This window comes from Amblyomma maculatum, chromosome 7 (genome assembly GCF_055883805.1).
Source record: "Amblyomma maculatum isolate TAMU_Amacu chromosome 7, ASM5588380v1, whole genome shotgun sequence".
Lineage (NCBI taxonomy): Eukaryota > Metazoa > Arthropoda > Arachnida > Ixodida > Ixodidae > Amblyomma > Amblyomma maculatum.
Genome location: NC_139350.1, coordinates 85,057,816 through 85,080,095, shown reverse-complemented (window position 1 = coordinate 85,080,095; position 22,280 = coordinate 85,057,816). Strand labels below are relative to the sequence as shown.

Genomic DNA, 22,280 nt, shown 5'->3' with positions numbered 1-22,280 from the left:
GGTAGATTCAATTTATACTCGTTTGTATTTGACTAATCCGAAAGCTCAATTTTTAATCCCACCTACACAAACGTCCTATTTCGGTAGCATTCAGGTGATATTTCGAGCAGGCATTGGCGTATAGGCGTTTTTCACTGCATTCGTATTTGTCTCATGATGAAGGTATAGCAGATGGCTCATCAGGTCTTGCTAGTTTTCTTAAGATTTGTTTCGCGGTTTTCTCCTAATTTATTTTGCGCTCTTTCCATAACCCCGGAAACCTCCCCCGAGTGACAATTTCTCACGAGAGTATTTTCAACGCGACACTGGCAATGGTTGTCGAGACATTGCGGAACAGGGTAAAGCTTTTTTCACGCATTGTTTAGTTCGAGAAATTACCTGATCATTTATTAGACTCGTTATATTCTAGGAAATAATCTACCTTCTGATAAGTCGCAGAAACTATCGAAGGATCCGTAGCCGGCCTTGGCAGCTACCATCTGTCAGTATCATATCCGCGATTTTTCATTCACAATCTCGACACCGATGTCAGAATTTCTTAGTTGTCTGTATTTTATGGTTCCGATTTCTATCGCAAATGTAACATGTCTGCTCCATTGATTTGCCCAAGAACACTTCGTTCACGTGTGCCGGTCACACAGCCTCCAAGCAATCTCGGAGAACATGTACCACACCGTCGGAAGCCTGGCGTCTAGTCGTTACTGAAAGTTTTAGGATGAGGGCGATGATATTGAGGATTTTTTGCTTCAAGGGGATATTTGCCTACCGAGCGTACATTGAGTATAGTTGGGAATCACTTAAAACGCACAGTAGCATTGTTCTCAGTCACCAAAGAAGCGTAGTTTGAACAGAATATAATACACAAAACATCACCGGCGAAATCAAGGCTAAAATGGCACACAGGATGCTTTGTCCGGCCCGTCCTGGGTGAATCTCCAAACCAACGGAACGAAGCAATGTTTTTTTTTTCTTTTCGTGTTGTTTCCGTAGCTGGCTAATGCTAACTGTTCTCTATTATTAATATTTGCTGTAAAATTCTAGTTCCCTGTCTTCGCCGTTTTGTGTGTGCAGGGCTCTTCTTGTAAAAAATATAGAACAGGATTATTATATTTTATTTCTTCAAATATAACGTACCTGAGTCACGTACGTACTCGATCCAACCAAACTAAGCGTGAAAGAGAATCGCTGTGTTCCAGTCTATTATGTCGGCCGCTGAGCGGCGCTACTGCGGCGACCTTCGCACACTGCGTAGAACGTCTTCCGATTTGCCGCAACCGGCCGTAGAACATATTTCGCCCTATGTTTGGTATTCTGTACCTCGAACTATCAACAGCCTTTCCGCATCGTGGCTTATGCGCCACATCAATGGTGGAGGCTTTACCATAAAATATGAGGCTGTAACTGCCCGTGTCCTCAGGATGCCAACCCATCCGGTCATTTCAGGATGCTTTGAATGGCTGAATGGCGTTCCATGGTGATTGGAGCCATTTTGTAGTAACTGTGGGTCCCACTTTATGATGGTAAAATTAGCCATGGGCCGTGTACAGGCGAATTATCATGTGGTCGCGGACGCTTGACATTGACTGCCGCCACTTCCTATTTCGCGGAGACAGAGCCTTCGCATTCAGATCTGGCTAGAGCCCTAGAACAAGTATAACTATTTCATCCATACTGTGAAACTTTGTAAGGGCACAATGTTTCGATAAATGGGGCGATATGGTTCGCAAATTCAGCTCCTCAGAAGCACATTAGCATTCATTCTTAGTGGTCCACTTATGCAGGCAATTTACAATGAGCATTACTGAGATTGTTAGAACGAATGCCCTTGATGTTCTTTTACTGCTCGGCTTTCCTCCCAAGAACTTGCTGCCTTACCTGGTCTTTTGTGGCGATGAAGTTATTGACGAAGAGCACATTCCACTGCCAACTCCTGTCACATTGTGACAGGTACTTTTGGCTTTCAATGGCCCACGAAGGGCCACTTCCCAGTGTGGGGAACTTGGCATTGATCACTAGAATTAGTAACATGTACAGTGGTAGCAACCTGCAAACATATAAAAAAGAAACGAAAAATGTTTGGTCAGTGTACAACCAAACAAAAATACAAGAAAACATCAAGTCGCTGGCCTTCTTGCACACGTCTGTCAGCGTGGTTCCATCGGATGACTCCGAAGAGGGACCAACAGGAGTAAAAAAAAGCCACATACCCTACGTAGAAGTATTTGGTGGCTGTGAAAGCGCATCTGAAGTACCTCCCAGCAGTACAGTCTTCCTGGCTTCCAGAGCGCCGTACCACTCGCACTATGTTGTACGCTATGGACATGGCACTGCAAGGCAAAAAGTGACGAATCCTTGAATCACGCTCCGAAGGCATTTATGCCATCACAGAGCTCCCCCCCCCCCCCCTTTTTTTTTTCGGGCGGTTTGTATTACACATCGGCCGATTCAAAGTGTGAACTACGAACAACTTTAGGGCATGGCTGCATGGCGCGTTGCCTGAAGTGCTAATAACGGGAAAAACCAGAATGGGGTGTACTTAAACTCCAACTGTAAAACTATAAATCGGCAGCGTAATATCCCCCGTCAGAAGGTCCCCTCCTGGATCTTCGTTCGTGTACATTCACGTTGCGGCGCGGTTAATCGCTAATGCATTAGATATTCCCTGTATTATCCCGCAAACACTCATTGGCGTACAGTCGTAACTTACAACATTTTACGAGAGACCACCCGACATAAATAGTATAAGCCCCACTTAATCGGCCCGTACGAAAGTGCCTGCGTGGCCTAGGGGTGGCGGGCGACTCGGGATTCTTATTTTTTTGCTTTTTTGACTGGCTTGGACCAGAAAATGGTGTCCACCTGATAAAAAGGGTCTAGCTAACATTATCATCATCATCATAATCATCAAGGGTTCCTGTGGGTGTTCGATTCTCCTCCCATCTCAAAGGAGCCGATCGAGCTGGCAGCTCGAGCCAAGTTCGCTATGTGATGCAGTCTAGTAACGTCTCACAACCCGACAATCAATCAGTGGCTGGCCATGACAGCTGCCAACTACCGCCTGCACGAGGAAAGCCCGTCATGTTGTCGTCCACAACGCCGACAATACCCACGGCAGAATTTCTGAAGCACGGGGCCTTTCACGTTACCACGTTGTTACAGTAACCATTAAGGAAAAGCGATTATTAATCTGCCAGTCACTGATCTCGGAAATGTACGACAGATCAGATATTTGCATTTCTTAACATGAGGTGGTTATCAGGGTGTGTACAATGCGTCTTCTCGATAAAACTGAGCTAATGGCACACAGCTTATGTCCCTTGTCGGGAGAGAGCGCACAGGCCGGACGCAGCGACGCACTACCTGATCCACGTCGGTCGCGTCAAGTCACGTGACAACAAGGACGATGTGAGATATATGTCGCGGTCACGTAGAGCTGTCCTTCTCCACCTAGGTCTCTCTGTGCGTTTTTTTTCACATTTTTTGCTGTCTCTCTCCAGTTCGGGTGGTGTAGGTGATGGGGAGTTAAGTCCGAACATGGAGGAAGAGTACGCGATGGCTGCGCAATCATTGTTCACGTGTATTCCTTCCCTTGCTTTTTTTTTTCGAGAACGTTACCAGGGAAGGGGGTTCGGGGATTCTGTGAGCGCGCAGCTGAAAAGCTCTCATGATAGTAAGAGTTTTAGGTAACATAGCATACCTCTCGCCACCGTATTCGTCCGTATTATTTCAGCTTCTGAAGAAGCAGAACAGCATATCTAAACTCGACCCTCCCTCAACCCACCCCTCCCCCTCTGCTTTTTTTCCGCCCAACCTCACTTCGACTATCCTAGCATTAAGCCTGCTTTTTTGTGTTAATTCCGTTTTTTTTTTTCTGAGCAGTTGCTAGTAAACGCAATTTTCTTCGCTATCCGCAAACTTGCCCGGTTTTACATTGCGCAAATGTGGACCAATAATTTGATGGTGTGCCCAGGGTTGCTAAATATGAAAGGAGGTAAAGTTTTAACAGTGAACAGATGATTACTCGTTATGTTCGTAGCATTGTTTTATTCAGCTTGCTGTCTAGATTCCCTCTTTGCGTATGATGTTCAAAAGGCATTTTCGACTTTATTAGAGAAAAAAAGAAACGAATCGCCTCTTAATGCACACTGGTTACTACACTGCACTGATAGACGTGTATACGTACGTGCCATAATCTGCGTACGAGCAGAGAGACGCAGCCCGGGAGCTAGCAAATAAGCGAGCTCGAAGATCTGACACGTCTACGTGCTCTCTTGCAAGATTTACCATGTTTCATTTACAATGGCATTGTTCAGGTCGTCAAGCCGATCGAGGTTTTCAAACGAAGCGATGTCTAGCAGAACTTTCGTAAGAGAATAGGGAGGAGCAGGACGAGCGCAAAGACTGTTTCGCCGGCTTTTCTTCGGCCCTGTCGAGGCTGCCCACTTGCTCCAACCGGCGTCGGAACCCCCTCACCCCCCCCCCCTCCCCCTCCACACACACACAAAAGCAAACAAATGATGTGAGGGCGCGGCCACCATCTTGACGCGACCCTGTGTTTGCCGAGAACGAAAAAAAATTAAAAGCGCGCAGAGGCGGGAAGGAGGCGCCATCAGGATGTCTCTACGCAGCCGTAACGTAGGCTCTACTTCATGCTAGTAGTCACATGACTTGACGCGACCGACGTGTAAAGATTGAGTCCCACCTGAAACGCCACTAGATAAACGTATCGACCCCACGGAAACACTAAAAAAGTAAGCAATGCGTTATGTTCCTAGGCATTACTTTTTTGAAATATAATACTCACATGACTGTAGTGATGGCGTCAACTGCCAGGGAGTTGTTTATGGCAAACTGAATCATGGGATCATTCAAAACCTCTCTCAACGACTTAAGGTTTCCTGCAAAGAATTGGAAAATGGAACGTTCCTGAGAATATTGTCAAAATCAGCGGCGATCAAATTGATATACTTTGCCCTTTTAATGCAAAATGACTGCTTCGTTATAGCCGATCTACGGTTTAGTTTTGATCTTTCTGTTTCGGTATACAGAAAGAACTCCCATAGAAATAAATCAGAGAGCATGAAAACTTTGATTTCACTTCGTTTTATCCGATAATTTCCTATATCCCTGTTCGTAAGAGCAAGGTTCGACTGTACTTGGTTTTTCTCCATATTCAAATGAATGATAGAAAGAATAAACATGTTTTCTTACATTTGCTCAATATCGGCACTGAAAGCATGAACAGGGTATACAATAAGATATGTCGGACGGCGGACGCACATGGTGGTTCTCGATTGCAGTGGCCATTGCGGCGTCCATTGAATCGCAGTGGTGATTCATGGCTTCAAGTGACGCCGATCTCGATGTAAATTAATTTTTCATGCGCTGAATTCTCGCACGGGCGGAATTTCAGTAGGCCGTCGGCTGACGAGAGAAATGATCTTGTAAAAGCGACGAAAGGACAGAGAAAGGCGCACTCCTCTGCTGATGGGCGATCAAGTGTATTTCGAAGGAATCACCAATATGAGCGCTAAAATGGCTTTCGCGTGCGCGAACTTGATCGGCGCATCGTATGAAGCATTCCTAAGAACCCGTAGGCAGGGTACGCACCCGACAGGTTGAAGGGTCGCAGTATGAGCGTGCTGCCGATGATGATCCAGACGAAGCTCATGGAGGTGATGCCCGCCATGGGCGCCAGCGTTGCGCTACTTCTGCGGGCACTCATGAGCATACGGAAGTTGCGGTAAGCCGAGAACGCGCGCAGAACTTGCACGTAGTGGTTCTCAGCCCCTGCGACAAGAGGTAGATGGTTTAGGCGGTCGACAATGCCATTGCCAACTGGTACATGTATAGCCGCCTTCCAATCAGGCGCACCTCGGAACACCCACTCTCTCCAGTTTTCGTGCCTGGCAATTGATGACAGTTGTTTCGACGGTGAACTGCTGTACATTTGAAAAGAGTGGCTCAGCGATAATGTTCAGCCACAGCTGCGCAATGCGGCCACGTTACCGAGCAAGTCGACACGACGTGCGTTTACGAGAAGAAAATAAATTGTATACGAAAGATGGGGATACGATCTGCTTCATCCGGTGCCCAGTTGCAACAAATCTGTCGCTTGCGAACGAGACACGGCCTAGTGCACCGACTGTGAAACTCAACCAGCCACTTCTTAAAGCCCGCGGGAAACTTGAATCCGGCGCTAAGCATGGCATTGGAAAATGTGCTCAATTCTTTAGTTATTCTTCCATCATCGTCTCAATGTACCAGATGTTTAATGTATTTGTAGAAGTAAGGTCAAGCTTGCTCGAATTCATCGGCTATAGGCACCAAATCTGGGACGCATTTTTGTTTTAGGTAATGACACCTAAGACATTACAGTAAGTTCTGTTACATAACTTCCTTGATTATTGTACTTGTTTCCCGGCGTGGTTTTCGTCTACGACAAGTAAATATATTATCATTGATTTCTTTTTTTCATATTCTGTTTTCAACAGCCGAGCGATGGCTAGCTATGACATCGTACATGAGCCAAGACTTTTGCCTGAACTGTTTGGTTCATGGCTAAGAGACGAAAGAACAGCGCGAAAAATACGGGGACGAATGAATGCACGCAAACACAGAAGGGGCGCTGACTATCAACTGTTTTCTTTTCTTTTTTCGAAAATCAAGCAGGATAAATACCCTACATGCGGGACCACGTGGTGTGGTTGGCCACATGATAACGCAAAGTGCACTTGAAATAAAAGAACATATCAAAACCAAAACATAATCTCGTCACCTGTGCAGTTAAAAAAATGTTTATCAAAACCAAGGGACATCGGCTCGTGTTAACTCCAACCTGAGAAGGGATGACGGATCAAAAAGCTGAGTGCAAAGACTGCGGAAAGAAAAGCCAGAAAGTGAAGAAGCGAACACAGAAATAGTATAAGATGTTGAATAAATGTGAAAGAACTTAAAAGCATCGCAGCAAAAGCTCAAATCAATCAACGAACCAACAGCCAACAAGAAACACGGCGAAAAAATTCGAAACAAGACAGGCGGCCAATGGTTAATACGGCGAAACAACCGAAAACTAATAATAAAACAGCGCGGGTGCTGTGTTCCGCCAGCATTGTTTTTTGTTTTGTTTTTTCAATTTGACTCTTGTACTTGATTTATGAAGCTCCTGTGCTTTGTCCTTGTCTTTTTTTTGTTGTTGTTGTTTTGCCGGATTATCTGTTGGTTGTCAGTTTTTTCTTGTTTCTTTCGTTTTTTGTCATGCTCCTTGTTGGCTGTTGTTTAGTTCATGGACTCGGCATGGTTTTATGTTCATTTGTACTTCTTCGACGTCTTTCACATCTTTCAAACAATTTTATTAAGTCTTTTTTATACTCTGCACTTTCTTTCCATCGAAAAGCGAAGCGCCCATGTGCTGTGCGATGTTAGCGCACATTAAAGAACACCAGGTGATCGAAATTTCCGCAGTCCTTCACTAGAGCGTCTCTCATAGCTTCAGTCGCTTTGAGAAGTTAAACCCCCCAAACCAACCAACCTTTCCGTTTTCTCAGCGCACAGCTTTTTCGGCTGTCATCCCTTCTCCGGGTATTGTTAACACCAAATGGCGTAAACCTGACTTTCGCAAATAATTTTTTGAACTGCACAGGTGACGATTTTATGTTTTGGTTTTTGATGGGTTATCTCCTCTGATTTCACGGGCACTTTGTTTCATCATCACACCACGTGGCGCAGTGCGTTTGTGTCATTCATCGTGCTTGATTTTCGGGAAATAAACAGTGTATAAGCACCCGTCCTGTGTTTGCGTGTATTCTCCCGCCCTCACTATTTTTTTTTTTTTTTGCGCTGTTCTTTCGTCACATAACGTACGTGAGGGATGAAAAAAACATAAAGGTACTACTTTTCCACTCGATATGATTCCTGTTTTTGAGGGAGGCTGGCCTTAGTGATGTAGTGAATTAAAACAATGGAGCAACAATATCGCAGTTTTTAATCCCACCCATGACTTTAACTTTGACTTTGTAACCATACCTCTTGTGTTTAAAATGGAACTGAAGCAGATGAGAAAAGAAATTCGATTGTAAATCTTTGAAGGTGGTAGGCGAATAGCACCTGGCAATCCGTGCATAGTACTATCTTATGCATCACTACACAAAATAAGGAATTCAACTCAAAAACAGGTGCCTAGACTGTTTTCAACGGAAAACCAAACTATATATCCTGTTTCTTTCGGCGGAATAAAAGTCAGTAATGAAAAATAAGCTCCTTTTATGCTCAGAACAGGACTACTCAAGCCGTCATTTTAATGTCATGCTATTTAAGTCTGGCACATAATATAGTAGCTTCTGTCTCTCCCTTTCTGTTCCTTTTTTTTAAGTTCTTGTCGGACATTTCGACATGATTTCTCATAGAACGTGACCTCAGTGTATTTACTACTTACTTATTTCATAAGAGTGAGACTTGACCATTTCCTTTGCGGCAAACTCCCTGTTGACCAGCATGAGGAACATGGCGTCCACTAGTGTTCCCAACACGACTAGGATGACCAGTACGCCCACGATGATCCTGTAAGAGAAGATAATAGCATGCAGCAATGAAAGTGGCGGCCTTTCTTGGCTAAACCGCCCAAAGCAGCCCAATAGCACAGCGCCAGAAACAAAGCGTTATTATTTTTTTTCAGACAGGACGGAAAATGTAAAGCAGCTTTACAAAAAAGGACTGTGTGCAATCGTACAAATCGTGAACTAGCGGGAATTAAGAGGAATGTCGGGCAATGAAGGTTTTTGCCATGCAGAGACCCTCAACAACCTGCACGCGCGCATGAAATCTTCGATGCGATGAATACTGCCTTCTTTCCGGGCCTGTCATAATCTGAAGCATATACCGTCTTCTGATGCCTGTGGACACGAGGCAGAGTTGATCACGATGTTAGGAACGGCGACAGCGAGTCAAGCAGGAAAGCACCCGCCTAGGACCACGTATGCAGGAGCCCGGGGCCATCATGCTGAAATATATATAGAGGACGGCGACGGCAAGACTCAACTTGAGTCAGCAACATAAAAGGTCTGAGAGGAACGCCGGGGTTGTTTGGCCGGTCGTCGATAGCGGTGAACGAGCTGACCATCGGGGACAAAAAAGCTCAAGGGACTCCGTACCCTGAAGGCAGCCGCGTGGGCATTCCCCCTTCTTGGTAGCCGTATGGAGGGAAAAGGGTACGGCAACGGCTCCCATGTCTTCGCGATGGAGCGCGCGGGCTCCTTTCACGCAGGTGTGTGCCCAGAACATCAGCCATCAACAGACACTGGGCGCTTCCTGTGCCGCCATCTTCACCGCCACAACCGCTTCCTACTTGCCGCCAAGCCTGAACCCTTTCGGAGGCGGTATCACAAGGAGTAATAGTTTGTGGAAGTGCGTCATTGTGCAGTGATCAAGACGCTCCCTCGACTAAGGCCCGCTCTTCAGTTAGGGAATTTAGGGAAGACAAACTCTATAAAACTCCCGAATGGGTACTAGCATCATGGCTCTTGCTGTAGCTGTTGGTTCTTGATTGATTCGTCAAAGATGCAGATAAACCCAGTCTTCTTCGTCCTTCAACTCCGTACTGCCTTCACTAGTCAGCATCTCTCTCCTGGGTGGAACGGGCGTCGCCATATTTAGGGAATCGCCCAGCGCGCACCCGAACCCCAAATCTAACAACGTCGGTATATTACTCTGCTACGTAAACAGCGTGTTTCCAAAGTAATGGGAACACACAAAGCACTGTGATCCCTACGGGCTTTAACAGGAATGGCATGGCCAGAATTGCTTTTAGAGCTGCTCTTGGAGCAGGCAGATATGCCTTCTGAAGCACGCTATGGGACAGAAAATGTGCGTTCAGGAGTATTCTTATGGAGAAGGAATATAATCGTTTTGTTGAAGCAATATTAGTATGTAGCAACCTGAGACTGCGGCCATGCAATGTAAATCTTCATTAAAATCATTAAGTCATCCGAATTTTCTCCAGGCAATGCAGTGGAAGCGGTACCTAATTAGAAACAGCCTCATTCACTGAACGGATTTCGAGCAGCACGCAGTTTCAGCGCACTGGACGAAGCACACGGATGAAAGTGAGAGAAATATGTGTAGACATTAGAACGCGTGAACACATCCGCAAATAAAAATAACGGGAACAAATAAAAATAACACCTGACTGCAGCCGCGGGGCGACGATGAAATTAACTGAAACAATGCCCCTGAGCTTCACTTGACATCTGGGGACTCCGACCGTCATTGTGCCAGCCATAGCAGGTGCGAAGTGCGCGTGCACCACTGTGCTATTAAATTCAGATTTTGGGGACTTAGTTTTCCAATCGCTGGCTGCGCGGGTCACACCACGACGGGATGCCCCGCACAAATTTACCGGTGCGAGCGCGACCACGCCCGTATTAACGAGCGACCAACGCCATAGAATTACGTAGACCTAAAAGACGACGCTTCTACAGTCGAAATCAACGAGGTTCGAATAAATTCGATGTTGCAACACTTGTGTATAAGATTAAAACCGTCACGGTGAAGCGATCGCAGAAGAACACGTATGCTTTGTCCGTTCCACTGTGTTGCCATGCAGGACATGTTGTGCAGGTGCCGCGTCTCTCTTAGTACAGTGATCGAAAATGATCGTAGCACTGGCACCCGCTTGCCTTCGTCGCCGCTACACGTTGATTGCGCTCTGGCCCCGCACTATGACGTACCGCGCACACCGCACGTCTCGCTCACTTGCTGGTGCCGGCTCTCATTGTCGTCAAGGCATCGCTTTCTTCCCTAACTAGTACTACCGCAAGTGTTCATTCCACGAAAGGTGAGCAACTGATATGAGCCTTGTGAAATGCTGAAACCAATGAACACCGCTTGCAATCCACGACCGCTGGCCGCGAGTCTGGACACAAAAAATACCGCAATTCACGAATATTCACACTGATCGAATACATATACGTAGAATACGTGCGGTCCGAGCGGAATAGCAATCGCCATCACAAACTGCTTCGTATGCTCGGCCGACCCTGGAAACCCCAGCAAGTGGAGCAAAAGATTTAAAAGTGCGGTATTTTTGGCGCAAGCTCGCGCGATTTCGGCGAATTTAATGCTTTTCGTGCAGCATGGCGCAGAATACTGCATCGTATGAAAATGGCGCTTTGGCGCAACTGTCCCCCCTCTGGGTAACCGCGAAAAATATAGTGTGATTGATTTTAAGTGTTATCCATGAATTTTAGCTAAGATCGAACCTAACAATGAGATGCGCAATTGAATGCCTGCAGCTGTGAAGTAATATATGATAGTAATATATCATAGATAACGGGGAAAACAACATGAAGGCAGTAGAAAAAACAGTTGCGAGAGCACTGTAGAGTCTGCGCTGGAGAATGGCGCTAGCCCGACCGTTGCTGCTTCACACGGTACCAGGTTCGATTCCCGGTGCCGCAGGGTAAACTCCGGTTTCCAATGGGTGCAAGATTTCCCGAACCCGTCCTGGTGCTGGGCTCTTCTTGGGTGGAATGCTTGTGAAAAAGGGCCATGGACGAAAAATCTTGGCTGGAAAAACCGAAGCGGTGACCTTGGGCAGAGCATCTGCCTGGCATTCGGGACGTACGAAGTTATATTTCCGATACCGCCGGGCACCAACCGGTTTTCAATGGCTACAAGCTTTCCCCCGGCCTATACTCCGTTTCATACATCAAGTGCAACACTACCAAAGCTACAGCTCTTGTTTGCGCTCTCCGCATCCGCGATAAAAAATAGTGCCTGCTCTTGACGAGAGAAAATAATAGTTGCTTTGTCTGCAAGCTTAATACATTTTACATTTGCCATCAACTTCATAAAAAGCACCTTTTTTAGTGAGAAAAGGTCGGATTCGGCTAATTTGTATGTTTTTTTATGGCGTTTTTGTCCGTGCCGCGTTTTGCTGCCACGCAACCTTGCCAGCTGTGCCACCAGATGGCGCTGGCTGTGCCCTCCGCGCTGAGCATCTCTTTTTGAGAAAATGGTTCGTTGGTGCGCATTTTTTCTATAAGATCCGCTCTGTGAAGATGTCTAAGCATGCGAAGCATGTTATTGCAAACGTGTATGCTCGAAATAGAGCCCGTTTCGGCAGGAACCACTCGCAGACAGAACGAGCGCGTAGTGATACTCCTCCTGTTTTTCTTCTTGCGGACTACTTGCGTAGCTTTCGCTGCGTTGCACCTGATGTATGAAACGGAGTATAGTGCTCGGCTCTTTAGGATGAAAGGCTGGGGAAAGAGGCTATGGACCAAAAACGTTGCGCCGATGGGCCAGTAATTCGCACCGCCATCGGACAACCGCAAGTCCGCCATGCGCGGCAGAAGCCCATTTTGGGGCCCCTTTTACATCAGGATGGGACGGAGTTTCATACTCCTGATTTCCCGAGAAGGAAAGCAAGATATGCTTTCTGCGTTTTTCAGTTAAAATTAACGATACGGTAGGGTGAAATGATTTTTTCTTCCTGATCTTTATTTTCAAAGATGAGCACGCCAATGAAATAAAATACGGGATTAAAGTCGGGAATATAAACCGAAGAACAAACTGAGGAACAGCACTTTTACATTTATTTAGCAAGAAGCATCAAGAACACACTACCACGTCACTCAAACCACACTTGAAAGGACAGTGCATCGTTGGCAACAAACCCGGCCTTTACGACGTTGACCCACGCATACTCTTGGCTGAAGATGGCGGGATTTTCTGTTCCGGCCACTGGCTTCGTAAATGCATCTTCGGGCACTGACCGTCGTGGATGTAACTTTGCTTTCATGTACCTTGGTTTCCTCTGGGGATGAAGGACTTCGAAAAAAATGGTCTTGCGGAATGGCCAATGACAAATGTTGTCGTACTCTCCCAAGCAGAAAGACAAGCCCAAAGAGACCATGGTCACACCAAAAAATTTGCGGAATCGGCACACCGCGTGGAACGTGTACCTCGACAGGACCTCGCACATTTTACTCTTCAGCGTCACTACGGGTTCAGTCTCGAGAGCACTGGTCACCGCCCCGATGCCGGAAAAGGTGAAGATGACCGTGCGAGCCTCGCACACATGAAACCTCACCTGTGGTTTAACCTTCATCCTTGCCTCTCGGCTCAGACCGGGGTCTGAAGCCCTGCCACCGTCAACCGATCCCAGAACTTCGTCTCTTGTACGCACAAAGCTCGAGTCGCCCGCCCCGTCTGGCTGGGCTGCAATACTTGCCTTGAGAACGAACAAATTTTGAGAGCTCCCGACTGCCACACTGCGTTGCGAAACATTCTTGATGCGCTCGGCACTCGGAACATCGAGCTGATCTGATCTTTCTTCACGACGATCACCTTCCTTTTCCCTCTCGGGTTCGTTCCAAATTTGCTGCTGTGTCACAGACGAGCGCTCGTGCGCATGCTTAGAAGCTCCAACAGTGTCGTCGATGAAGTGTCTGCCATCTTGGTCTGTCTTTAATTGTCCCGGTGCAGAAGCACGTGAGGGTCCACCCGTTAAGCTTCTGAGAGCGCCCGACGAAGAGGTGAGCACGTCGAAGTTTGCCGCCTTTCTCTCGCTTTGCCTCAACGTCAACGCAGTATTTGCGAGAGCCGGACTTAGTGCTGCTGACGTAAGCTTAGGGTTGCATCTAGGCCCCAAAGACGAAGTCGTGGGTCGAGCCGGAGGCTTCTTTTTTTGACTGACCTGTCTCGCTTCTTCAGACTTTGTTCCGCTTGCAGGTGGCCAGCTCCAGTCCGTACCGGATGCTCCGTCTCCGCTGCGCTCAGGATAATGCGGCGCTGAGGCCAACACTGGCAATTCACCTTCCAGTCGCTCACCGTGGTGTACCTGCCTCAAAAGAGGAGGCCTCTGAAGACCGGGTGTGGCGACGTCGGCAGTAAGATGTGGCGGGCAGTGTGGTTTCTTCGGAGCTGTTTGGTCCATTGCACTTAAATCTGCGGCAACGTTTGTTACCTCGGCTGACACTTCAAAGGAACATGGCGACCTGTCTATCGCGGCTGGCACGTCATCTTCTTCAATTCCGTCTTTGCCCGAATCTCCTGAAATGCAGCTCGCCTCGCGCGGCAGAAGCCCTTTATGTGGCCGCTGTTTATTTTTTCTTTTTTTTTACAACTGCTGCTGACTGCTGCTAAAGTCGAAGTTCAAAGTAATTACTAATACGAACATAAACCACATTTGCATTCTGTTAGGTTGTACGAAACTGGGTTTGGCCCACCAGGGGGGCGCCGCGGGGTTTTCTAAGCGCACACCCCTAGGTAAGCTGAGCGCGAGGCCGGAGGACACTTGTACCCATTTTTACCTGTGGGTGTGCGGCGGGCGGTGGCTGTCGAGCTAACAACCTACCGCAAATGAGACGGGTGCTCTAACAACTAGGCCACGGCTGCACTGCTGCGCCCCTTCAGCTTTGAGCCCTTGTTTCGAACGATGATCGCGTTCGTTGGAGTGCTGGTGAAAGTGTAGTTTACAGTTTGTGGTTTATGGGGTTTAGTTTCCCAAAGCGGCACGGGCTATGAGAGGCGCCTTAGTGGAGGGCTCCGGAAATTTCGACCACCGGGGCTTCTTTAATAGAGGTGACATAGCACAGCACACGGCGCCGAACTTTTCGCCTCCACCGCAAAGCGCCCGCCAAGGCCGTGATTCATTCCCGAATCATTGGCCAAAGTGGTCAAAAGCCCTAACCGCTGCACTACCCCCGCGGGGCAGCAAGTGAGGGATCTTACGGAGCACCATCGCTCCTGTCGCGTGGCGCTCCTTTGCGCGCGTTCATTGCAGTGCTCCTGCAAGTGTGAGATTGGCGATTTGGCGTCGCTCACCCCCGCGCCCCCTACGTTCCCATGGAGACGACAGGAATGGTAGACAAGGGAGACCACATCTAGCGGCATCTGCGGGCAGATCTCGCGCACGCGAGATTTTTCACTATGAGCCAAAAGAGGCTTTCGCCTTAATAAGTAGTGCATTACTTACGACGCTGCTAATAAGGTGGCAGACTGTTCATGCGCGCCGAGCGTCTCCTTCGTAACGCACTGCACTAATTCAATGCCCATCTTCACGTCCGGCGCTTTCATTCCCAGTTTAGAGACGTAAAACAGCACTGCAAGGGAAAGAAACACACATTGCACGCATCAGCACCATTTGTTGCAAATGAGCTCCTTGTTTGATCATGGAATTAAGAAAAAGTATCTGAACTGAGTAATGGCGAAAGCCAGCACAGCAGTGCATTTAGAGCCTCAAAATTTAGAAGAAGGGAGGGTATTGGCTTCGTGAAGACACTTTCATACATTTCCACCCTCCCAGCGACGGTCTAACTTTGTTAGATTTAAAAATAATGAGCAGGAGAACGTAAAGTCGCGCGCCAATCCTTCGCCCACTACACCTCGAATTGTTTTGCGCGAACGCTGTAGACAAAATGGTCGCTCAAATGCTTCCAGCACACGCGAGAATGAACAGTCGCTTCTTTGTCCATTCACAGCTTGGTTAACCGAGCTTATCTCAGTTAATTTTGGTCAAAAATGGGAGCTTACGCTAGGTTTCGTAGCGCACGTCCGGTATTGATGAGCAGTTACGGAACGTGGTAACAGCTTAAAGCGCAACTCTGGCGACGGCGCAAGATCAATATGTACGGTGCTGACATTCGCTAACAAGCAAAATTAAAGTGATAAAATATTTACGGAACATTTAAGCTCCCCATTTAAGGGTACGACGAGATGTCGGTTATGGCTTCCCTTACGGTTTTTCGCTCGTGTCACTTGGCTCTCTGATACACATTCCTATTGGCATACAGTCCTAAGCTGCAATATTATATGGCTACTGACAGTAAGGGACCATCCAAAGTAGAGATGAAGCCAGCCAAACCTTGCGAACGTGCCTGCGTGGTCTTGGGAGTAGTGTTGCTGACTAGGCATTCAAGATCCCTAGAAGGTAGATTCTTACCCGCCCTCCCGTCTCAAGTGAGTAGTCCGAGTTGGCAGCTCTTAAGAGCATATAGTATCGTTACATCGCACAACCGATTCACTGCTCGGCCATGTGAGTTGCCAACTGCCACCTACCGAACCATGCCCGCGATATTTAGCTCACAAATCCTATGCCGGATTTTTTTCGAGAATGGGACCTTTTAAGGCCATACGCCTTCCAGTTTTTGAAACGCGCAACTTCACTGGAGCGCCTGCTCTGCAGCAGTAAGAGGAGCCACGTGATCCCACTTACTCTCGTAGACGCTGCAATCGAGCGTCAAACTCTGAGTCACCGAGACGGGGCTAGTTAAAGCTTCTGAATTTTCCAAAGGGCCGGGTCCCCATCCAACACGGTGATCTTTATATGCGGCCACTGTCACCGAGAACAAAAAGCGCCGGCCGCCGCATTCAGTTCTCGCCCTCAACGTCCGCGCTTCTTTTCCATTTAATACGCATACCAGAGGAGCCACAAAACGGAAAAACAATACAATGCTGAGTCGCTTTGTTGAAAGAACTACGTAAAATAACGCGAACGTCGCAAGGGCACAGAAAGTGAAGGTGAGACACAACGCAGTGTCTTGTCTTCCCTTTCTGAGTCCTTGTGAAGTTTGTGTCACCGTCATAAACACTCAGCCATTTCGTGATACTTTATTCATTGCTGAAAATACATACGTACAGTCTGGTCGTAAATTATAGCAAGATAGCTGCCGCCCCTTTTGTTGCTTTCTACCCTCCTGCACTGCTCAGAGTGGGTCGTCTTTCCTTTGCCTAAACAAAGCCATTCTCTTAGAGAAGGTCTTTAGGAGAACGTGGAAGAATCCACGTGCTACACTGGCGATACCAGCCATTTGGTACCCCGTGGTTACACGGGAACACACGCTCTCTTTGTGAAATTCTGACCAGTTTGCGAACTGCCGCATAAACTTCCTTGACCCTGACCTGAAGCTCCGGCTTCCAGCTGGCCTACCCCGACGCGAAGAAACTTTGCTGCGCCGCCTGTGGGTTGCTGTGGTATTCACAAACTCGTATTCTTTTATGATAGGCGGGTGCAACGAGTCTATAGGCCACATTTATTGTGAGTGCTCCATATACAGTGAGGAAAGACATTGTCTATGCCATGCGATGGAGCATCTAGATGGTCGCCCGTTGACTGCAATTAAGATTTTAGGTATCTGGCCACGGCGATCGTCTGCGGTGAAGACCTCCCAGGCCCTACTCCGCTTTATGAAAAGCACAGACCTAACCGAAAGACTATGATTTTGCTGTTATGTTACGTGATATGACTGTGACGTGATGTGATGTGACATGTCTTTGATGTGACATGTCTTTGATGTGACTGTACTAACTTTACCCATCCCTCTCTCACAACTTTTATATCCACTCACTCCTTTGCCCCAGTGTAGGGTAGCAAACCGGTTTCTTTTACCGGTTAACCTCCCTGCCTTTCCTCCTCGTCTTCCTCCTCCTCTTGTTGAACACGAGCCGAATGCCGGCCACGGTGGTAGCGCTTCAATGGAAGCAAAAGCCTAAGGACGTCTGTGTCATGTACGATATCATCATCATCAGCCTGACTATACCCACTGCAGGGCGAAGGCCTCTCTTATATTTCTTCAATTAACCCGGTTATGTGCTAGCTGCATCCACTTGACCCCTGTGAACTTCTTAATCTCATCCGCCCACCTAACTTTTTGCCGCCCGTGCTACGCTTTCCTTCCCTTGGAATTCAGTTTGTTACCCCCAGCGACCATCGGTTATCCTCTCTTCGCACTACATGTCTTGCTCACGTCAACTTCTTAATTTCCGCTAGAATGTCGGTAACTTGAGTTATTTCTCTGACCCACTCTGCACGCTTCCTATCTCTTAATGTTACCCCTACCATTTTTCGCCTCCCATGATTAGTCCTGTGTACTATATCAGAACACGAGGAAGAACCCCACGCAGTACTGTGGTGTCCCTTTCGGACTTTACTGTTTTCCTCCCTCCTCCTACCTTTCCCCATGGCGTGGTTGGGGTGTCCATAGGGAGTATCAGTTACCACGTCTCTCCTTTCGCTATATATTTTCGTTACACACAATACAATAAATATTCTGAATGGCTATGGAGAGTGGACGACATCCTTCAGGTAACATCTTTATATTTTTGCAGCGTGACTGAAATTACGTCCGACACATTTTGTATTTTATTAGACTCACGAGATGTGTGTATTTCTGTCGCTAACCTTTCGCTGTCAATTTACGGAACGATGTTTGCTGACGAAGATAAAGCATAATACTCCGGGCTGGCTATTTTTACTTTTTTCTTGCCATCACAAGCGCGTACTTCAAGACATGGCAAGTAGTCCGCTTTTGGGAGAGGTTTAAAAACGAAAGCATTTTTGTTACTCTTGCGTTCTGTGCAATTGCAAATACACAACTGGGGCCTCCCTTTTGGTTTTTCTTTCATAGATGTACGAGAGAATAAGATCAGCTCCAAGACGTTCTGTGCACGACGTCCGCAAAGAGATACTTGGTCAACTCGGTGGTCTCTCCCACTGCAAGTAGACGTTTCACTGCGTTGCCGCTTTTATTTCTGAACAGCCTTCAGCAAAAAAAAAAAGAAAGAAAAAAAAAACAAAAGGAAGGAAAAGGACATAAACTTGCTGAGGCTACATGCCTGTAAAGAGTTTAAGGCTGTCCTACTGCTGTAGACGTCTCTCTTCTTTCTTTCTTTTTTTTTTCAGCAATCCTTAACAACAAGCATTCTGAAGATGAATAATTACTGCTCCAAAATAGTCTTCCTTCTGAAACAATTCGGTCAGTGTGTAGTCTTCCCATGCTGCCCCGTACAGGAGAGCACGGACACCGGCCGCATGTGCGCACTTCCGTCCATGTTTCGCTACCCACCGGTATACAGCGGCGCCCACTCACCTCCAGCTCCAATGGCCCGGAGGGCCTTTTCGGTGCACGACGACGGAAGGCAGAGTCCCAAGAAGCCGGGGAACTCGTCCATCAGCTCGGAAACGTCCTTGAGATCCCCCTTCTGCGAGTAGAGGGCATTGCAAAGTATTGTTCAGTAATGAGTGGGTAAAACAAAAAAAGGAAAAGAGAGTTACTTCGTCCGGAAAGGCAGGGAAGGTATGAACGATCTAGTGAAAAGTAGAGAGAACTTGACGTCGTGGTGCAGGGCAGCAGGTTAATTTCGAGGGTTTATAAAGATAGCACACGGGCCTCTTTTGCATTTCGTCTCCATCGAAATGCGGCCGCTGCATCCGGGCCTCGGTCTCGTGGACTCGCGCTCCGCAGCCCAACACGCGTGAAAGAGCCCCAAGGGGGTAAATATTAGTCCGCAGTCCTTCACCAAAGCGTCGCCTTTTCCCCTCCTCTTCCCGATCATTCCCCTCATGGCGTGCTTTCGGCGGTCACCAATAGTGGGAAAGTTATAGCGTCTTTCTTTCATCGCAAGTAATCTTCAGACATTATGATGTGTGTGCGCTGTGGTACAATTCTTGAAAATGTGCGTAGTTTGCTCCAGGCAGATGCTTGGCATAATGCGAGATCGAGAAGTCAATAAGTGTCCGGCCCCAACAAGAGAAACATAAAAGAGAATAAACTTAATCTGAACGCCACGTTCATGTGGCTTACTTGAAAAGCTGGATCCGACTTTGCATATTTCAACATTGACATGCAACGTAAGAACAAAGGCAAGCACAGGTGGGAGTCAGGGCGAGCGAAACCGCATAAAGCTCGTCATGTGTCTGAGAAGCTATCCGCGGAGCCGGCTTGGCATTATTATTACTCCTGTTTTTTTTTGCTTTTTTTTTCTATTAAAATGCGTTCAAACTGGCACGAAATAGACCTTTCGCTGGTGACAGCCGTCGTGCTAGAATCCACGCATCCCAGCGATTGGAGTGTGTCATCGTAGACAAGCACCAACAGCTGTGCAAGTGCAGTCGCAGAATTAAACATGACTTAATTATTATAGGCACTGAGTTGGCCGCACACTATTCGGGAATTACGCACACGTGAGCAGGGGCGGATTTATGGGCTGCTCTTGGAGGAGGAACTTCCACCTGAACCACGCATTCCTCTTCGGCATTCTTTTTTTTTTTTTTTTTTTTTTTGTCGGCAAAGATTATCTTCGGTGTAGCTTTCCTGTATAAATTTTTCGGTTGTGTGTGTATGACTGAGAGAGCCTCCCTCCTGCCTTCTTGCATGAGCCCCTGGAAAGAGCAGGACACAAAGGCGCGCAACTTTCTTCCCTGATACGTCACAAGACGAACTTGTACCATAGACTTGGACATCAATTCCAGACTCGTGAGAGCTTCAGCTTGTCGTGAGTTGCACTTCTCGAGAAGGGCAAAGCGAGTTAGCACGTTTTGTTTCGCTCTGTCTAGTCTGGGCTGCGTAGAACTGTTATTCATAGGCTATTATGTTGCTTTTCAGAATAAAAATAAAATACGATACTGAGTAATGTACGATGTGAAGCTAGACGAGCCGATTCGAGTGTTTATAATAAAGGAACGGCGGAAACAGTGACAATCAAATGTTCGTTTTATTGCAGGAATAACCCGGAAACACGGGCGCGCGCGCTTATATACAGGCGCACGCACGCACGCACACACATACACACACACGCGCGCGTGCTCGCGCGCGGAGAAAACTGCCGTCACCATATGCATGTGCTCCAACTTTTGTGTGTGTGTGTGTGGGGGGGGGGGGTACACCTATTTTACTTACGGCAACAAGATCAGCAGCTGGTAGTCAGCGCCCACATTGAATGGTCTGCCTCGCGTCGCGTTTTCTTTTTGCGCTGCTCCTTCGCTATAATGAAAGGGCGAGGCTTCCGCGCAAGGGGTTCAATTTTTATTGTATATGCACAAAAGCACGGGCCCAGATGTCGTTTTTGCGCCTATAGCTATGTAGGCAAATTCTCGGCAACGTTGCGAGTATTTATTTTCCTTTTGGTCGAATACAAAACATCTAATGAGGCGGCATTAGAAAAGCTTTTAACAAAAGCTTGCAAAAGAAACTGCACAGAGAATTTTAAGAAAGCGGTCTGTTCGCACGCAGGCGCTCAAAGAAACGTAACAGAGTTGCAACTTGAATTTGCTAACTTCCTGCGAGGTCTCAAGCTGTTCCTAAGGTTAGGTTTACATTGCATTGCTCCAAGCGGATGGGAAATGTACAGTCTCCGTCAAAAGTCTAAAACCCAGGGAGTCTGCTTCTAAGCCGTGTAGTGGCGCTGATTTAGCATTAGTGGAGGTCGTTCCCATTGGAGAGGGTAGGACAAAAATATTCTTGCCACCAAGAGATTCGGAACACTGGATTTCCATTACAAGCGGCACGAAGTGGCTCAGAAGCAGAACCCCTCGGCTCTACCTCTATTGTGCTCTATGACTTCCGGAAAGTTTGAAGCGTTCCGAACTAGCGGCACTCAGCACTTTTACTCACTATAATAACAGGCAGTAAACTGACAGCATCCATCATGACTATGATTTGGATTGGTATCTTCAGGAACGCTTTTGCAACCATGCGACACGGCTTTCGAAACAATAATTTCTCTTCGCAAAAAGTTTCTCTATTGCCTGCTCTGGCACCAGCGCCGAAGCTGACCACGTGCAAAAGACGTCGTCATAGTCGCAAAAATGCTTCCATCTATTCTTAGGAGGGGGTTCTCCTATATTGTGAAAGGTCCACGAACATGTTACTACAGACTTTTCACTAGTCAAGGGTTCGACGAAGGTTCGTCTGGTCAGGCATGGTAGTTGAGTAAAAATGTTCCAGTCACTGACCAAGTCAACATAAAAAAGAAGACGTTTCGGAACCCCTACGAGTTCCTTGATCACAATGAGGCGGACAAGGCAAGGGAATGGAAATTTAAAGGCGAAGCTGGTGACGTAATAATTGTGAATGGATTAATGGCATGTTTCCTGTTGTGCGATTCATGATTCATGAATCCGGTTGCCGTCCGGAGAATCTGACAACGCGGCTGCTGCTTGAGTCGTCTTTCATCCAGACGACAACCGGAGTCATGAATCGCACAACAGGAAACATGCCATTAATCTATTCACAATCATTACGTCACCAGCTTCGCCTTTAAATTTCCATTCCCTCGCCTTGTCCGCCTCATTGTGATCAAGGAACCCGTAGGGATTCCGAAACGTCTTCTTTTTTCATGTTGACTTGGCCAGTGACTGCAACTCTTTTTACTCAGACTTTTCACTGGACCACACTGAAAGAGCCGGAATCGCCAGCTCGTTAGAGGTAAGGAACTATAGTATTTTATTTATTGAGATCTACGTGTGTATTTAGGTTAGCTCAACTATTTTAACCTGCTTA

The 22,280-nt window shown here is 47.2% G+C and overlaps 1 protein-coding gene across 1 annotated transcript in view; it reads right to left on the bottom strand.

Annotated features, from left to right (window-relative positions):
• The window catches only part of LOC146183827 (nose resistant to fluoxetine protein 6-like), an 86,723-nt gene that overhangs the window by 7,593 nt on the left and 56,850 nt on the right, over nucleotides 1-22,280 (bottom strand). Inside the window, exons 4-10 of the mRNA XM_084609202.1 lie at nucleotides 18,870-18,981; nucleotides 14,978-15,104; nucleotides 8,435-8,559; nucleotides 5,611-5,790; nucleotides 4,805-4,898; nucleotides 2,208-2,327; nucleotides 1,876-2,044 (exon numbers count right to left, since the gene is read on the bottom strand). Of these exons, the coding sequence (XP_084465328.1) occupies nucleotides 1,876-2,044; nucleotides 2,208-2,327; nucleotides 4,805-4,898; nucleotides 5,611-5,790; nucleotides 8,435-8,559; nucleotides 14,978-15,104; nucleotides 18,870-18,981 (927 nt within the window). The remainder of the gene's footprint in view (nucleotides 1-1,875; nucleotides 2,045-2,207; nucleotides 2,328-4,804; nucleotides 4,899-5,610; nucleotides 5,791-8,434; nucleotides 8,560-14,977; nucleotides 15,105-18,869; nucleotides 18,982-22,280) is intronic.